Source organism: Siniperca chuatsi, linkage group LG10 (genome assembly GCF_020085105.1).
Source record: "Siniperca chuatsi isolate FFG_IHB_CAS linkage group LG10, ASM2008510v1, whole genome shotgun sequence".
NCBI classification, from domain to species: Eukaryota; Metazoa; Chordata; class Actinopteri; order Centrarchiformes; family Sinipercidae; genus Siniperca; species Siniperca chuatsi.
Genome location: NC_058051.1, coordinates 13,034,376 through 13,050,371, shown reverse-complemented (window position 1 = coordinate 13,050,371; position 15,996 = coordinate 13,034,376). Strand labels below are relative to the sequence as shown.

Sequence of the window (15,996 nt, the reverse complement as noted above, 5' to 3'; positions counted from 1 at the left end):
TTAAAGGGACAGAGAAATTTTTGGTTATTAAGATAACTTTTTCCTCCTTGGCTTTGTGACACTTGTAGCTTGTTGTCCAACAGGTGTCAGTCTAGTGCCAAGCAACAGTTTGTTTGCCCTCCATCGCATGTAAACTCAGCAGACCACCCATGCCTGCCTGTGTAAAAGTCACACAATGTTCGAACTGTATTTACGGCTCCTTTTCATTGGGAAAACCAGTTTAAAAAGCAGCTCTCTCTTGCTACTGTCAGTCAGCCACAGCTGTACGCTGCCACTTTATTTTGCAAGAACAAGATGATTTAAAAGATGAATACTGATGTATTACGGATGCTGGTTTCTTTCACTGTTTGCTTTTTAACGGTTAAATACTGTTAAAGATTGTGAAAAGTAACATCTAGTGAAGCTGTGTTCTATTCTACACTTTCTTGGCTCATAACTCTGTGATTAAGGATTATTTGAGACAACTTAATTCTCTGTTTACATCTCGCTCCATTCATTCAGAAAGCATTTAAAAAGCATGTTGCTTTAGCTTTCTAATTGTATAAGCTGGCCAGTTATAGTTTGAAGTACCTGTCTCGTCTTGATAAAAAAGTCAACCGTTTATCTGTATTTCCAAGTGTGTGCGTGAGTGTGTGCATGATGCTGATATTGCAGAATTTGCCAACAGGAGGGCTGGCTCTGCACCAAGAAGAGAGCGCGTCCTACACGGGGTTGGACCACGAGGGCTGAAACCACCTTACTGCCCCAATCCAGACACCCTCCTCCCAACACAACCTGCCCCTTGCTCCTCAACCCGCCCAGCCCACCACCAGTACCAGCACCCCTCCTCCACTCTCTCACTCACACACACTCTCTTTTCTCTCTCCTGCTGTGTGCCAGTCCCTCTCTCTCTCTCCCTCCACTTACTCAAAGTAGCCAGAGCTCCTCTCTTCTCTCTTGTCCTCTTTACATCCCTCCACCACTCCTTTTCTCCCTCCAGCTGTGAGAGCAACCGACCCCGGCTCGGCCCGTTCGTCTTCACCTCCACAAGTTCAAAGGATCTCAGGTCGCTGTTTTCCCAAACTTCTCCTGAAAGACTTAATTTTCATTCTTGACCACTTTTTGGTCCTTTCCCCTCTGGAGAGGCTAGTTGGTGTGTGTGCGGCAGCGTGTGCGAGGGCTACGGTGTCGTGCTCTTTGCCCTAAGGGAGTCCCTAAAGGTTGTGACTGAAGGAGAAAAGTTTTCACCACGATGAATGCTCAGTTGCTGCTCCTGTTGGCCCTGGTTGGCCCTTTCTGTGCCTTCACACATGCAAGTAAGTGAACTCTCTGCTATCACCGTCCTGCTGTTAGCACACTGCGTCCCCTCACTCCCTCTGCCTCCATGTGCCCACACCACACCACTCTTTGTGTGCTTTAATCCCTTTTTGACTGAACAATAACACTCTGGAGGCTGGTTTCAGAAGGCAAAATAAACTCAATTTAATTTGTGTATCCATTAACTAATTAATTAAGTTTTCATGTTCAAATAATTTTTTATGTTTTTACTGTTAAATCATCACTGAAAATTGTTTCTTACAACTGCTGGCTGTAGTCCAGCTCATATGTTCCACCCTAGCTGAGAATCACCCTGATGGAAGCAGAACTTTGGGTGACGGTGTTAATTTAACAAAGAGGGGGCAACTCAGATGGATAGTCTGTTAATTTTAACAGATAGCCTCCCTTTGTTTTGCTATTTCTCTCTCTCTCTACTACCACTATTACTACTCCTGGGCTCTGGACAGGAGGAAAAGTTTGATTTGCAGACACGAGGGAGAAATATGATGTAATAGTAGGAGCTCTGCTGCCTCGTGCCTGTAAATTCTTGGCACTGGCAAAGAGAAGAAAGGAGTATCCTTTGGAAGGATCCCAAAACAGTGCTCATTCGCAATGAGGGATGGATTTGGGGGGGGGTGTAAACTGTAACATACACCCAACACATTTATCTGAAAGCTTATCCACTCTCTCCTCTCACTTCTGCTTCTCTCATTTCTCTCTCACTGCAACTACCTTTTCCTCTGATTTTCTCTTTGCATTTCTGCTCTTGCCTCTCTTCTCCCTGTATCTATGCTCCCTTTCTTTCTGATTCCTTCCTTTGCGTTGACCTGCAGTGTTTGCCCAGGGGAAGCAGCAGGCACGGGGGGTGTGGCTGAGGCCTGAGGGAACTGTGGGGCAGGGCAGGGCTGGTTTGCGTGTGTGTATTAATAGAGAGAGCCTCTATATTTAAGAAGGTCATATGGATGAGAGAGGAGAAAGAGACGGGAAGAGAGAGAACACCCGCTACACGATGAGCTTTAGGAGACGCCCCACCCTCTTTTACCCGCGTGTTGTTAGATCACTGGCATTTACCCATCTTTGGTGGGGTATCAAGCTTTACACCCCACCTTCCCACTTCTCCCCCCGTCTCTTTACAGTCCTCCGCCTTCCCCTGTTCCAGCTTGATGAGTCTGGACCCCGGGGGACAGGGTTGGTGTAGACACGGGGGGAGCAGAGAGGGGCTGGGTCTATTTTTAAACAACAACCTTTACCGGTCGTGGACGACATGCCTGCCTCATTTCCATGGAGGTTTACTCAAAAAGGTCCTTAAACTTTTAGAATGATTCTTAACTCAGCTGTCTCAGTTTTCCAAAGAAAAGGGGAAAGAAAGAAATATCTCAATCCACACCTATGCTTCGCAAATGGGGTGTTTTAACTCCCTCGTGCCTGCTCACTTAACTAGCAAACCCCATGTATCCTGTAAAACCCTCCACCTCCTGCCTCACACTGCCCTCCCCCCAAAGTCTCCTTCTTAATGAGTTTTGTCTGCGCCTCTGGGCCTATAACATCCCCGTCACATCTGGCTGCTGAAGGGAGAGGTCAATGCCCTTTGTTCGTGCCCACTTCTAGAAATGACTCAAATGTTGCGCTCATACTCCAAATATGCCGGTAAAGAGGGACCATGAGGAAGGAGCACTTCTCAAGTCAACTGAGTATCATTTTGAGAAAGAAAGAAAAAAAACGCTCAGTCATACTTCCAGAATTTTCCGCAAGGAGAAAGAAACATCTGTTTATGGAAAGGAGTCTGAGGCCATTTTGGCCGGGACCAAGCACAAGCAGGGCTTCAGAGTATGGTCCAAACCTCCCTGGAGTTTTTGTGTGTGTGTGTGTGTGTGTGTCTCCTCTATGAGTACTGACACAAATGTCTCATATCTCTAGCACCTACGTGTGCTGCAGGGTGAGACAAAAAAATTGAGCTGCTGAATAAGGAACACTTACACAACTAGGTGGGTGTTATATGATGTGGGAGTTGGATTTGAAGGCTAACAAAATTATAAATAAATTAAGAGGCTTGCTTGATAAAAGTGTAGGTAAGGGGTGTCGCTTTTATCTGGGGTGTTAAGTTTTGCTTGAAAGAAAAGAGGAGAGCTGGAAGGCTTAGAGTGAACCCACAGCATGATCAGTTTATTTGGTCATTTCTACAGTGGTTGCATTTCATGTCATCCCTGCCCTTATTCATTACATTTTAGGAATTTAATCAGACCTGTTAGGCCAAAGATTAAAGGCTCACTTGATCTAGGTCTGGACCAGAGTCCAGATGGGATCTGCTGCATGTCCTCTTATCTAAGCTAGACCAGCCGGGGAAAAGATCAGTTCCTGTATGAGTGTGGACGCTCATTGTGTTGCATCTGTGATAAGGCTGGCTGAGAATGTTCCACTCCAGCCTGTCTCCTGCTTAAAATCACCAGTGTGCAGTGCATGGCACACCCCGGTATCTCCACAGCTGACTCCTACTGGTTGAGCGGGGGAAGGTTACGCCATGCAGCATCTCGTTGTAGTGCGGTGAGATGGGCAGGGAGTCTGTTTCTCTCACATTTCCTTCCACCAGCGCTGCAAAAACATTCCTGGGCTCCAAAGGTGGACACATTCCCACTCCCTCACACCGTCTACACTCCTACACGGGACTATGAATTAGTAGCGCACTCTCTCTCTCTCCCTCTCATACACACACACAAACGGGGGGCCTCAGTGACAGCTGATTGTGATCATAATGGATGAAAGCTGCTACACCCTGCTTTCACCCACCCTTTCCTGTCTCACACTGTATATTGTTGTGTCCCTCCCTCACTCTTTCACTCTCTCTGGAGGTTTTATTTATGCCAGGCAGGAGTGAAGCCCCAAATGGGTGCCTACACCTCTTTCCTTCAGCTTTTTGCTGAATTCCTTTATCACTTCTCTTACTTTTAACTCTCCTGACTGCTTTTTACACTCCACCTATCTGCCCCTCCCTGTAAATCTACATCCCACCACTAAACCTTATTATAGGGAAATTTTAAAACCAGTGTCATTCACAATCACAAGTTACTATGGTCCATTATTATTTGAATGCCGTTCTAAGCTTATTTTTAGTGTCATCATCACTTGTTTATTACTTGTACTTACCTGCTGTTTTCTTTTTGTTCCCTGGTTATCCGTAAACTTTTGTCCTCATCTTAACTTTTACATAATGAGTGAGAAAAGTGAAGTGAGAAAATGTGTTTTGTAATTTCAGTGAATCAACCCTTTAATGGCCAGTCAGTGGCTGAGACAGCCATATGTTTACATACACATAAACCCAACTACACATAAACCCATGTAGTATGAACTCACTGGCACTTGCAAAGGCTTGTTGACTGGCAGGGTGATTTCAGGCTGTTTCATGCTTCACGTGGAAATTAATGCGAGAGAGCACATGTGGTCAAAGATGTAATTGTGGGTAAAATGACCTGGGTGCACCACCAAAAATTTGGAATATTAACAATGCCGCAGTTACGTAAATGTTTCTCAGTCTAGGATTTAAAGAATGACAAAGAAAATGGAAGTGCTTCCAACTCTGCTGTGTTTTTACTTGCTAAGGGGTGCATGGGGCTGTTTGGCCTGGTCATCAGTAGTAGACAGTAGACAGTACACAAAGGCATGTCTGAGTTTACATGGTGCGCACATATGTAGAGAGACTGTCCTTTGACTGGTTGACCCAGACTCAAACCCCCATGTTGGTAGAAATCCTTACCAGCTTCAGGGGTCCTGTTCTGGATCTGACCCTGTGCTCCGACCCCCCCTGAGGATTAACGGAGGGTCGCTTACATACTTAATAACCACTACACACAGACACACTTCTTGCTGTGAGGAATAACAGCAAGCCAGAGACAGACCATGTTCACAACTAAATCAAGCAGCAGAAGGGACACGGGGCTGCTCCCAGGCTTCTCGGTTTAGAAACGTACCGTTCCCTCAGAACTCCCCTTCACCCTTTTGCTTTCCCTTCTGCCCTCCCTTTCTTTGTCTCTCTTTCTCTCCAGGGATTCAGCCTTTTCAAAGGTATCAGCAGCAACAAACCTATCCTTAGGGAGTGGCAGGGTCATGGAGAGGAAGACAGACGAGTAGATTAAAAGGAAAAGAGAGGAGAGGGGATGTAGACTGCAACAGTCTTACTGTGTTATTCACCAAAGCAGCTGTACAGTGGGGAGGAAATACTACTCAGAGCTAATTGTGGGAACTGTACACATAATGAATCAATTGTTAGAGGAGGTTGAGGGGGCGATTACACATAGCGTACAGCCATACTCTGTGAAGCACAGACCATTTTATCATCACTTACATACGTTCCAAACAAACAGTCTGAGTTGCCTTTTGAAAACCCCCTTCAGTATTATGCCGCAGTGGGAACAAATGTTTTGTTATATTTATCCCGCCTGTTGCTAATGAACACGCTAGCCAACACAGGACTAGGAATAACTGCACTGGTTGTTAGACAAGTCCAGCCATTCAGAGTTATTTTTACCCTCGTAAAGTATGCTCTATTATTTTAAGTATTTAGAACAATTGGAGAAAACGGAGATGGAGAGAGCATGATGTCAGACGCTAAGTTTAGATGACTCACATAGATGCTCATTTCTGGTCTCTATAGAGTAAGAGATTTAAAGGGTGTTTTTTTTCCAAAGAGAAGAGGCGATTTCAGGCCAACATCTTGTCAGTGGAAAGTTAACTGTAGACCGTAATTTTAGTACCACACTGAAATCTACCTCCTTAATTTTGAAGCTGTGCTGTCCAGGCTAAGCTTTCAGTTGTGGCTGGGAGGATGTTGAACGTGGGGGGATGGAGTTAGGGTTATTGGAGGGAAATGATTAGGTTGAACCCAGGCTGCTTCATAGTCCAGACCTTGATGAAAGACACGAGAATAAATACATGTCTTTATACAGTTGCAGAATACAAAATGGGAGCCTCTATTTTACTGCAAACACAGAAGTCTTTTGAGCTCTGACAAAACTTGATTTAAATTTTCATCATTCAAAAAAGTTGATATTGGACAATAATTATACATATCTCTATGAATAAAAAGAGAAAAAGTTATAGATGCTTTCAAAATAGTGAGAAAGATTTAGTTAGTCGTCCTGAGATTGTCTTTAAAAAACTGCCAACCATCCAGTTGTGTTTCTCACATGATCAGGCGTTGTCCCTGAAACCCCACCCTTCAATGACTGCACACGTTAAGTGGCTGAGGGTTAACAAGCCTTCCTGCTCTCTCCTCACACGTCAGCCGCCACAGGAAATGAGGCAGAGGATGTGGCATGCCAGTATGCAAACACAGAGCTTTGAAGACAGGATGGAGGGGTAGAGGAGTGGAGGGAGGATGTGCATTTTATGAAGTCACGGGGTGTGGCAATCATGCTGTCATGGTAGCCATGTGCTAGTGATGGGAGAAGTGTGAGAAAGAGGAAAGGTATCCCATCATTATGTCAGGGACGAATCTAAACATTTATCCTGTCCATTTTGACTTTTTTTGTACCCATCCTGACAGACTTTTTCTGTGTCACTTGCCTTCTGTTCTGCTACTGACCAAGAGGCAAAACAATGTATAAGCACACTGTACTAGTCACCTTGGCAAAGGGTATACTAGGGCTGGGCGATCGTTCTAATTTATAGAATTTCATATAAGTTCACATATTGAGATATAATAATAAAATTCACTGTTGTCTTGCCTAAATTAATTATAACAAGTTGAATTCTAACGAATCTGTCACAGTGTCAAATCTGAAATACAAAATACATTTGGAGAAGATTATTGGATTTTTTGTTCTCAGAAAACACAGACAAAATATTTTACTCAGTGGGATAAACATTCATTTGACTTTTTAAAATATAATTTTTTATATATCAAGATAATGCTATGTTAATGAATGTGATGTTATTTCACCCATTTGGACAAAAAAGCTCTGTTTTCTATACTGGAAAATTACACACAGTACATTTTATTACAACATATATACAACATATATTTGACTTCAGAGAAAAAATTTCACAAAAACAGCTCCACAGCCACAGCAATAGATTGTATTCCTATATTTATACCTGCATGTGAACCCATCTGTGACCTCTAATTGGTCTCCCCAGGTCCTACAGGGCACCCTACAGACCTTGATGTTGGGATCACTGGGACTGTAGCAGCCATCACCCGTGACGCTACCGAGGATCCAATTCAGGACCTTACTGTTGTCACTGGCCCTCCTGCAACCGAACCAGCAGCTGCCCCTGAAAAAGTCACAACAGAAGTTGTCACCGAGGCGACGCTTCCTTTTGTTACCGTCAATACAGAAGAGGTTGTCGTTAAGACAGAAGCCCCTGTCGCTGCTACTACTACTGTAGCACCAGAACCCCTTATCACTCACACTCCTGCTGTGGAGACCACAGCCCCCACTGAGAAAGTAGAGACTGAGGTCATACCGGAGGCGAAGGGAGCTCCCGAGGCAGACACGGGTGAAGACGTGGTCATTGAAGACAACACAGAGGGTGAGGAATGTGTGAGATGGAAGCTGGGGTAGTGTAAAGGTGGTCAGTTTGAAGTTAGGTGTTATTATTGACTGATGTGACACTGTAGATACTCTGTGAGCCTAATGTGGAAGTGAGTCTGTTTGGCAGTGCCATAAAGGGTTTAAAAGTCACATGCAGGCCTTAAATCTCTCCAAATATTTTTCCATGTCATTCTCTCTTTCTCAGAGGTTATTAATGTTCTGATAGATAGATATGGCATTTGATTCATTCTAAGTGTGACAATTACCCAGGAAACATATACATATAACATGAAAAATAATAATACCAAAAGCAAACTGAAGTCTGAAAAACCAACACTTGTCTTTCTGTCCCACAGAGGGCCTGGGTTCTGGCCAGGTAGTCGGCATCGTGATCGGCGCTCTGTTGGCAGTGGTCATCGTCATGGCCGTGGTGATTGCTGTGGTGAGGAGGATGGGCAAATACTCGTAAGTACCTCACCTCTACTGGTGGATACACATTCACACACACACAGGGCTTGAATCTATGTGAATGAAGACAGTTATATTAATGTTGTGCAGTGAGTCATCACTTCTGGCTTCCTCTAAATATGGAGTGAAACAGCATGAACTTTTAGTCATCACTGACACATCCTATGATGAAATAACACAGGCAGTGATGTAATGGATCTTGGAGAGAGAGTTGTTCTGTGTGATAAGATGACCCTGCATGCCCAGCACAAACTGTGTAGCATTTTGACCATAATTGGTCTCTGCTGTTCAACATGAGAGTAACAGAGGTCCCATCCAAATGACAGTATTCCCACAAACCACACCCTCCCCTCTGAGAATACTGTCATGAGCTGCATGTCTTGCTAATGATGAATGTTTCTTGTGTCACAGGTCTGCCAAGAACAAAAAACCTGCGAAAAAAGACAGCATTATGGTTTCTGTAAATGTCTCTATTTGACTCTTTCAGTTAATCATTTTAACCCCTTGCCCATCGTGATCCTAATTGACAGATGTGTAACAGATGTCTTTTCCCCAAAACCACTGACAAAGTTTGATGCTTGTTGCTGCTTTTGCTGACACAGTCCCATGGCTCTAGGAGGAAAATTGGGCATTCATGGTAACAAGCGGCTCTATTTGGGCTTGGAATTAGCTTGCTTATTGACTCAGTGTCTGTCTATGTGCCCAATGGTCATCAAGCAGACTGGTTTTATAGCAACAGCTTGATTTGATCCCTAGAAACATAGGGCTTGTGTTTGTCAGAAGTGGGGCAGCAGCAGAAAGTCGTCAACGTCTGTGTGATTTTCGTCTCAAGAACTACTTATCAGTCATTCTGTGATTGTTTGTCTATTCTAAAAAATGTATTTCACAGTACATCGTCTTAAGATCTTTGCTGACTTAAGCTACACTCTAAAAGGGGAAAATGTAGTCCAAAGACTAATCTTGTCACCTCCCAAACAACCTGGCTTTAAAACAATGTCTCCTTTTTTGAGGTTTTGATAAAAGCTTCTTATGTAAACCTGATGTTGTTTCTTTTTTGTATATTGACCTACATCTTTAATCTTTTAATTAAATCTACAAACTGGCTTTTTTCACCACCCATTTTGTTGTCAATGTCCATGTGCCCTCATAGGGGGAAATTAATTGTACACCATGAAACGACACTAAACAAAACAAGTACACAGATTAATCAGATACTCTAACTACTGTAGATACAATATTTTTTGTAATTTTTCTTTTTCAACCACTGACTGACTCTCTCTTTTTTTCCTATAGCCCTTGAGAAAAAAGCAGGCCAAGCAGCAGGAGCGCCCAAAGTTCTGGAAATTCTGAACTACTGAGCTGTGACGCCATTTCCGATCATTAAAACAAGCACAATACCAGAACTAAACGAATCTAACCAGGACTCTGGACTGTTGCCAAAAAAAGAGGGGGAGAGAGGCGTGTGTGTGTTTATGTATGTACTGTGTGTATGTGAGACAAGAGGGGTACATGAGCAAACATCCTCACCTCCCCCGCTACCTCCCTGACCCCCAGGAGCCGCTGATATAAAAGGCTCTGTCCTCCCCTACTCCCTTGGAGAGAACAAAACAAGGTGACAGCAGGATGTCACAAAGAATTTCAGGCTTTTTCAAATGCATTTTGTTAAAAAAAAAAAAAGAGCGAGAGAGAGAACGAATGGGCAGGGGATTATCTGACATCTAAGGATAAAATATCTTTCCTTTAAAGAGTGACTGATTTAGACTTTGCATGGAAGTTTGAGAGGACATAAGAATGGAAAATACTGATAAAACTAAAGGAAAATAAACACACAAGGATAGTGGGAGCAGGAAAGAAAGAGACTGTTACAAATTCCACAGGATGTAAATACAATGCAAGGGGACTACATAGTATACAGCTAATGACTTTCTCATATGTTGCAGTTGCATAGGCTAGCATTTCATATTATGGAATACACACTACCTACGGGCAGCCTTAGGCTATTGTTGTGGCTAACAGACCTTTAAAGCACCCCTGAGCACCAGTTAAAACATTTTCTCATGTAGCCAGAATCCCTGATATGTTGGCCAACTGTATGAAGCACTGTGTGCAGAAGTTGTTTTGACATAACACTTATGCGCTCTGAAGGCTAGCATGGGGCTAACAGAAAAGAAAAGGCACCCTCATTTGCAAGAGTAACGTGACATTCTGCCCACTTTAACACTGACATATAAAAACCTAATACATATCTGTGAAATTTAGCAGAAGGGTTTGTGCCACTGTCTCTGGTATTCTCTAGGTATTTAGGAGGATTTTAACTTTTGAAGTGCATTATTAATGTGAACTGACTGACGTACTTTTTAACTGCCACCCATTCCAAAAAAGAACAGCTTTGATGACTCCTGGCTTGTTCCTTATAAAGGCTTACACACAGCCAGTGGTTATTAGACATAGTGATAGCATTGTCTTGACAATGTATTCATAGTACTTGTGTTAATAGTTAGATTACCAGAACAGCCATCCAGTCTTTAAATTGAGCTAACCCCAGATAGCGTGCACAGGATGACGTTTTATAGTTGCACTTAGTTTTAGTGCACAGTGTTAGGCAGTTATGCCCTTTTTTGTTATTTTTGCAATTGTAAGTGTGCTTAATGGGTGTACAAATAATGAAGTCTCAGCTTAGTTCCGCTTGCTTTACAAACTCGTTTAATATGTGCACTGAATGAGTGATGTAATGTTTAATGAATAGGCTTTAGACACTGCAAATGTTTGCAACGACATGTGTTTGTTTCCTCCCTTCTGCTTTGCCACATATTATCAGTTCTAGGTCTTTAAGTTGTGCCATCTCATTTGTTTGAACCCTTTTAATTTAATTGCAGTGTTTTTGTTCATACTGTTTCAATAAAAAACTGTACTGCACTCCACAAAATATTTCACTAAATTGTTAACTGAAAGCTCTCTTTTGTCTGTAAAAATATCTCTGAAAAGTGTTTTCAAATATCTGCTTATTGTCCTCGCCATTTCCTATCAATTAGATTACGTAGTTACTATGGCAATGCCTAAAAGTCAACACAATCTTGAGCAGCACTGTAGTCAGTCTTGAGTCAGGCCAAAATACTTGTGACAGTTAAAATCTCATGACACTTATTTTCTATTTCCAAGTGCAATTCGCACACATCAGTAACAAGCTTTCACACTGGCAGCATCCAGTCCACTCTGATTGGCCCATTCAAGTAATGCCTCAAATAAAAAAATAAAAAAACCAAACCCTTTTCAGCAAGGAGACAAACAGCACCAAATATGGAGGAACATATGGCCTCGAACCGTTGAGTCGGTTGAGCCCTCAGACAGTTAGGTGTGTTATTTTACGTCATGTTGTGGACTTTTTCATACAGTGCTGTTAAGCTGAGGCAAGGCTCCAACAGTAGGCTGTGAGTCGCACAGAGATGCTCTGTGTCTGGCTCCCTCTCCTCCGTGTGGTTTTAGGCAGCGGCCCAACGCCCACCACCCCAGCCTCTGCCCCACAGGCGAGCTTCATAACTCTCTTTAGCTCACTCTCTCGCCTCAGACTGCTGGGAACAATGGAGTCTTTTGAGAGGGGCAGATGGAGAGGCTATGGGCCGTGGCTGTGAAGCAGCTCCCTCTCTCCCCTTCAGCAAGGGGGAATTCTGTACATCGCTACAGGGTGGAGTCACTTCCTGGGTGGGCCCAGCATTGACCATGTGCATTTACACACACACACACACTTGGAAATTCTCTAACAGAGACCTAAATCACCAACTTCATGCCCTCTATGCAGATGAACACATGCTAAACCTATCATAACAGTCATGCGCCAGTAAAATGTCCCAGCAGAAGCAGCTATTAAGACACACCATAAAAGTATGTCATTCACTGAGAGAGTCTCAGTCAGATTCATGACACATGGTTTCAACAGTACACAGGTCTGTCTCATATTTAATTATCAGACTCAAAACTGCCTGCTCATGTGGTGTGCAGGCATAAATATCAGCTGAGTGTGTGGAAGCTCTGCATATTCACACATGTTTGTGTGGTCAATGTGTGTGTCTGGGTTGTACATGCTATGTACTGTATCTGTAAATACATACACAATGTATGAAATAAATCCCAGTACTGGGGTAGTCACTACACAGCTCTAACAGACAGATGGGGGAATATCTTTCCCTCTAAATAAAACCACAGAAGAATGTGTGTTTACATGTATTTCTCTCTGTATAGTGGCAACCAGAAATACCAGGTAATTTATAGCTGACTATGAGCTGCCTGTTTGTGATATATTCCACACAGAAGAAATCTGTGGTCTGAACTGGTCATCATTTTTATTTGTAGGGAAACTGTTGGTGCCCACTCAGCAAATTATAATCCTAACCGTGTAAAGAATGCACAGATTGTATAACAATAGAGGAATGAGGTTTTTCTAAACGGAGTAGAATAAACACCAAGCATTAGGCTAATTCTCTTACATTTGGTTTTGGCAGGTGAGGCTGTCTGTCCTACAAGATATTTTGCCTTGTAGCCTACTCACTCTAAATAAATTTGAGAAATGAAATTATACTTCTACATCTATTCTCTATTTTACAGGGATTTTTTTCAGTATGGGGATCAGCTCTACATTAAATAGCCATTAGTTGTTTTCAAGTACCACAAGATAGTTTTGGTAACTTTTGTGCTTCTTACAAAATGCATAATCTCCATATCAAGTGTTCTTTGATTATAACTATTACTTACATTATTTGAACTTGCAATAAAACCTTGGGTGTTTGCACTATAAGGTGGCAATGAAGTGGTACACTGGTTCCAGTTCTCCTTACTGTTAAGTTGCTTAAATCTCACAACACTGATAATTAACCCAGATCAAAGATAAAGTTGGGTTGTTCTTTTATCCGTTGTAGTAATATCTATTTTGGGCAACAAATAATACCTTTTAAGCAAACATTGGGCAACCTATTGCTAAATCTTGCCTGAACACATCAAGTATGGTCAACTGCATCCATTCAATTTGTGACACAGAATGTCTTCTTGTTGAAACTTTACATTTTCCCCAAAGTGGGCAATTAAAGAACAAAACTGTGGATTCCTACAGATTTGTACATCGTTTTTCCAGCATTCACTGTTTTTGGCTAAAATATTACAGATGTCAATCATCTCTCATTGGAATATTATGTAATACAAGATACCATATACTCAAACAGATCCCTCTTACATTAATGTTAAAAAACAACCATCCAATCTCTAAATCACTCTTCTCCAGGGTTGAGGTGAAAAGCATTCATATGGGCAGACACACTCACAAATATACACATACTTAACACAGAGAGAACATGCAAATGCCACACAGAAAGGCCTTAGCTGGCCAGGGCCCAGGACCTTCTTGCTACTGTTATGTCACTGTTTGTCATACAGCCTAAAGTTGGCCATATCAGAAACAAAAGCCCTCAGTTCAGTGCCTATATAAAACCACCATCTGGGACATGATGTTTCGAAAGTGTTGCATTTGTGGTTTTAAACTGATGCTTTGTTTAAGTCTGCAGGAAGTGATTTGATAGTTTGATTACTGTTACAGATACAAAAGATACAAAATAAGTATGAGTATTTAGAGTATTTTTTACACTACACTATATGACAGACAAGACACTAGTGTAAACAAGCATCATCTCATGGAGTTGACAGGAGCTCTGTAGCAGTGTGTAGGTCTGCTTGCGTGCGAGGAGCGCCACATGTCAAGCCTGTAGAGCGTATGGGTTTGTGATGTCATGAGATAAATGTCTGTGGGCCTTGAGTGCCGCAGACAGCTGGGTGCATGGAGAGGGTGGGGCGGGGGTGTAGGATCAAGGGAGGGGGATAAAGTTGGGTGACAGGCATAGACAGTGTGTTTGCTTGTGTGGTCAGATTCAGTATGGATGATGCAAAGAATAGCTGAATTTGCTTGTGTGTGACTGTGTGGCAGCAGAGAGTCGGAGACAGTGAAAGGGGAGAAGGATTGATGATGTGTGCGCGGCATGTAAGTGTGTGTGTGTACAGTATCTTAACATATGCTGTGCTACTTTATGGGGGTCAGGGTGCATCTCTTAGTATGTGTGTGTGCAGAAGTGAGAAGAGACAGTGATTCTGGAGGGCACGTGTGTTTATTGGACTTTGGGGGATTATTAGGATGGGTGTGGTGCGTGTGTGTGTGCTGTATTGTCAGTACATAAATATTCAGTACAGTGGGCGACAGTTGTGTGCAGTATCACATATTTTTGCACTGAATGGTTTGTATTTGTGTTCCAATATGTTCACATTTACATGTTCTTCCCTGCACATCTGGCGTCCCACAACATGAAGCAATAAAATTTTATTTCGTCCCAGTGACATAACATGTCATCTGATCACAGGCAAGGCTTTGTCTGTGCTGTGTGGCACATATCTTCTATAAGGGACCCTTACTGTTTCATACCAAAGCCCTGCTCACTGATCCGCCTGATACACAGACACGTTGTGGACCACCTCTTCCTCTTTGTCTCTCTTGTCCTATATGTTCATGTGGATGGTGAATGTTTCATTGTGCACAGAGTCATTGGTACGAACTGGCGCTCACTGCTATAGGATACGCTACCATGCATGTAATCTGGGGCACACTTTGTTTCACTTTTCTCTCACAATCACTCAGTATCCTGTTTGCTTTTAAAGTTGTCCTCAAGAATATTAATAACATGAATAACAACAATAAATAGATCTTTTGGTGTGTTTAAACAAATAAAAAATATGTATTTATTATTATTATACATTTACATATATATGTTTTTGTTTTTCATTAACAGTCATTTCATTTTCATTGTGCTTTTATCTGTAGAAACACAAGTGGCCACAAGAACCAAACATCCAACTTGGATGAACACTGCTATGGTGTGCATACGTACATGTTCCTGCAGAGATAACCTCACACACACACACACACACACACACACACACACACACTCATAAATGTGAAAATATCATAGCATAGTGGTTATGTAGAAATGCTCAGTCTCATTACAGTTGGCAGTGATGCAACAAATAATCACCTGGAGAGAAAAGGGAAAAATAAACAAATAAATAATTGAAAAAGGGGGGAAAGTACATTTTCAAAAAAAGTATATATACCAGACATACCATGTTTTATCCCAAAAGTGTCAGTTTTCTAGCTATTCAACCATGATGCAACAGAGTACAGCTTCTGATAAATCTGTATATGTATTGAATTGCTTTCAGTTCTAGCAAAACTCATTCCTACTGTATGACAGACTTTGACTACTTAGCCATGTGTGTGACATGGCTTCCAAGCAGTCAGCACCTGCTTATACAATGATTTGACGTATGTGTCTGACCAGTAGACCCAATAGTGAGCTGTTCATCATAATGCCACAGCTGCAATTGCCATCAAATGTGAAAGACATGCTGGAGCCTTGGGCATGTCCAGAGTGACTCACTATGACGAGCTATAAATAAGCATGATCCTGGTCGACTTGCCACTAAATTAACTATGCATGAGAATCTTATACTGTCTAATACATTTTGTTCCTCAAGAGTTATGTCAGTTAAACCCACCACATTGTATCTGCAACCTCACTGCAAAGTTTGGGAGGTTGAATCTAAAATACAGAGAAGGAGAAAAGCCTGAGTAGAGAGAGGCCTGCTGTTTATGATCTTTCATTATGCCTCGCAGAAG

General features: G+C 42.3%; 1 protein-coding gene across 2 annotated transcripts; it reads left to right on the top strand.

Moving 5' to 3' along the window:
* Positions 1-826: 826 nt before the first annotated feature.
* On the top strand, positions 827-11,242 carry si:ch211-156j16.1 (uncharacterized protein LOC564557 homolog). 2 transcript variants are annotated; one of them, XM_044210751.1, is made up of 5 exons: positions 827-1,295; positions 7,426-7,821; positions 8,180-8,288; positions 8,703-8,751; positions 9,585-11,242. In XM_044210751.1, the coding sequence occupies exons 1-5, from the start codon at positions 1,232-1,234 to the stop codon at positions 9,639-9,641; spliced, it is 675 nt and encodes a 224-aa protein (XP_044066686.1). In that variant the 5' UTR covers positions 827-1,231; the 3' UTR covers positions 9,642-11,242. The 2 variants fall into 2 exon arrangements, with proteins under 2 accessions (XP_044066686.1, XP_044066687.1); XM_044210752.1 differs by lacking the exon at positions 8,703-8,751 and having other exon boundaries at positions 833-1,295.
* Positions 11,243-15,996: the final 4,754 nt, after the last annotated feature.

What these genes read in the sequence shown, in the direction of transcription:
- si:ch211-156j16.1 (XM_044210751.1), top strand. Translation starts at nt 1,232, where the DNA reads ATGAATGCTCAGTTGCTGCTCCTGTTGGCCCTGGTTGGCCCTTTCTGT. An exon ending in CATTGAAGACAACACAGAGG is followed by an intron (nt 7,822 to 8,179) that starts GTGAGGAATGTG and finishes TCTGTCCCACAG; the next exon opens with AGGGCCTGGGTTCTGGCCAG. An exon ending in AGGAGGATGGGCAAATACTC is followed by an intron (nt 8,289 to 8,702) that starts GTAAGTACCTCA and finishes CTTGTGTCACAG; the next exon opens with GTCTGCCAAGAACAAAAAAC.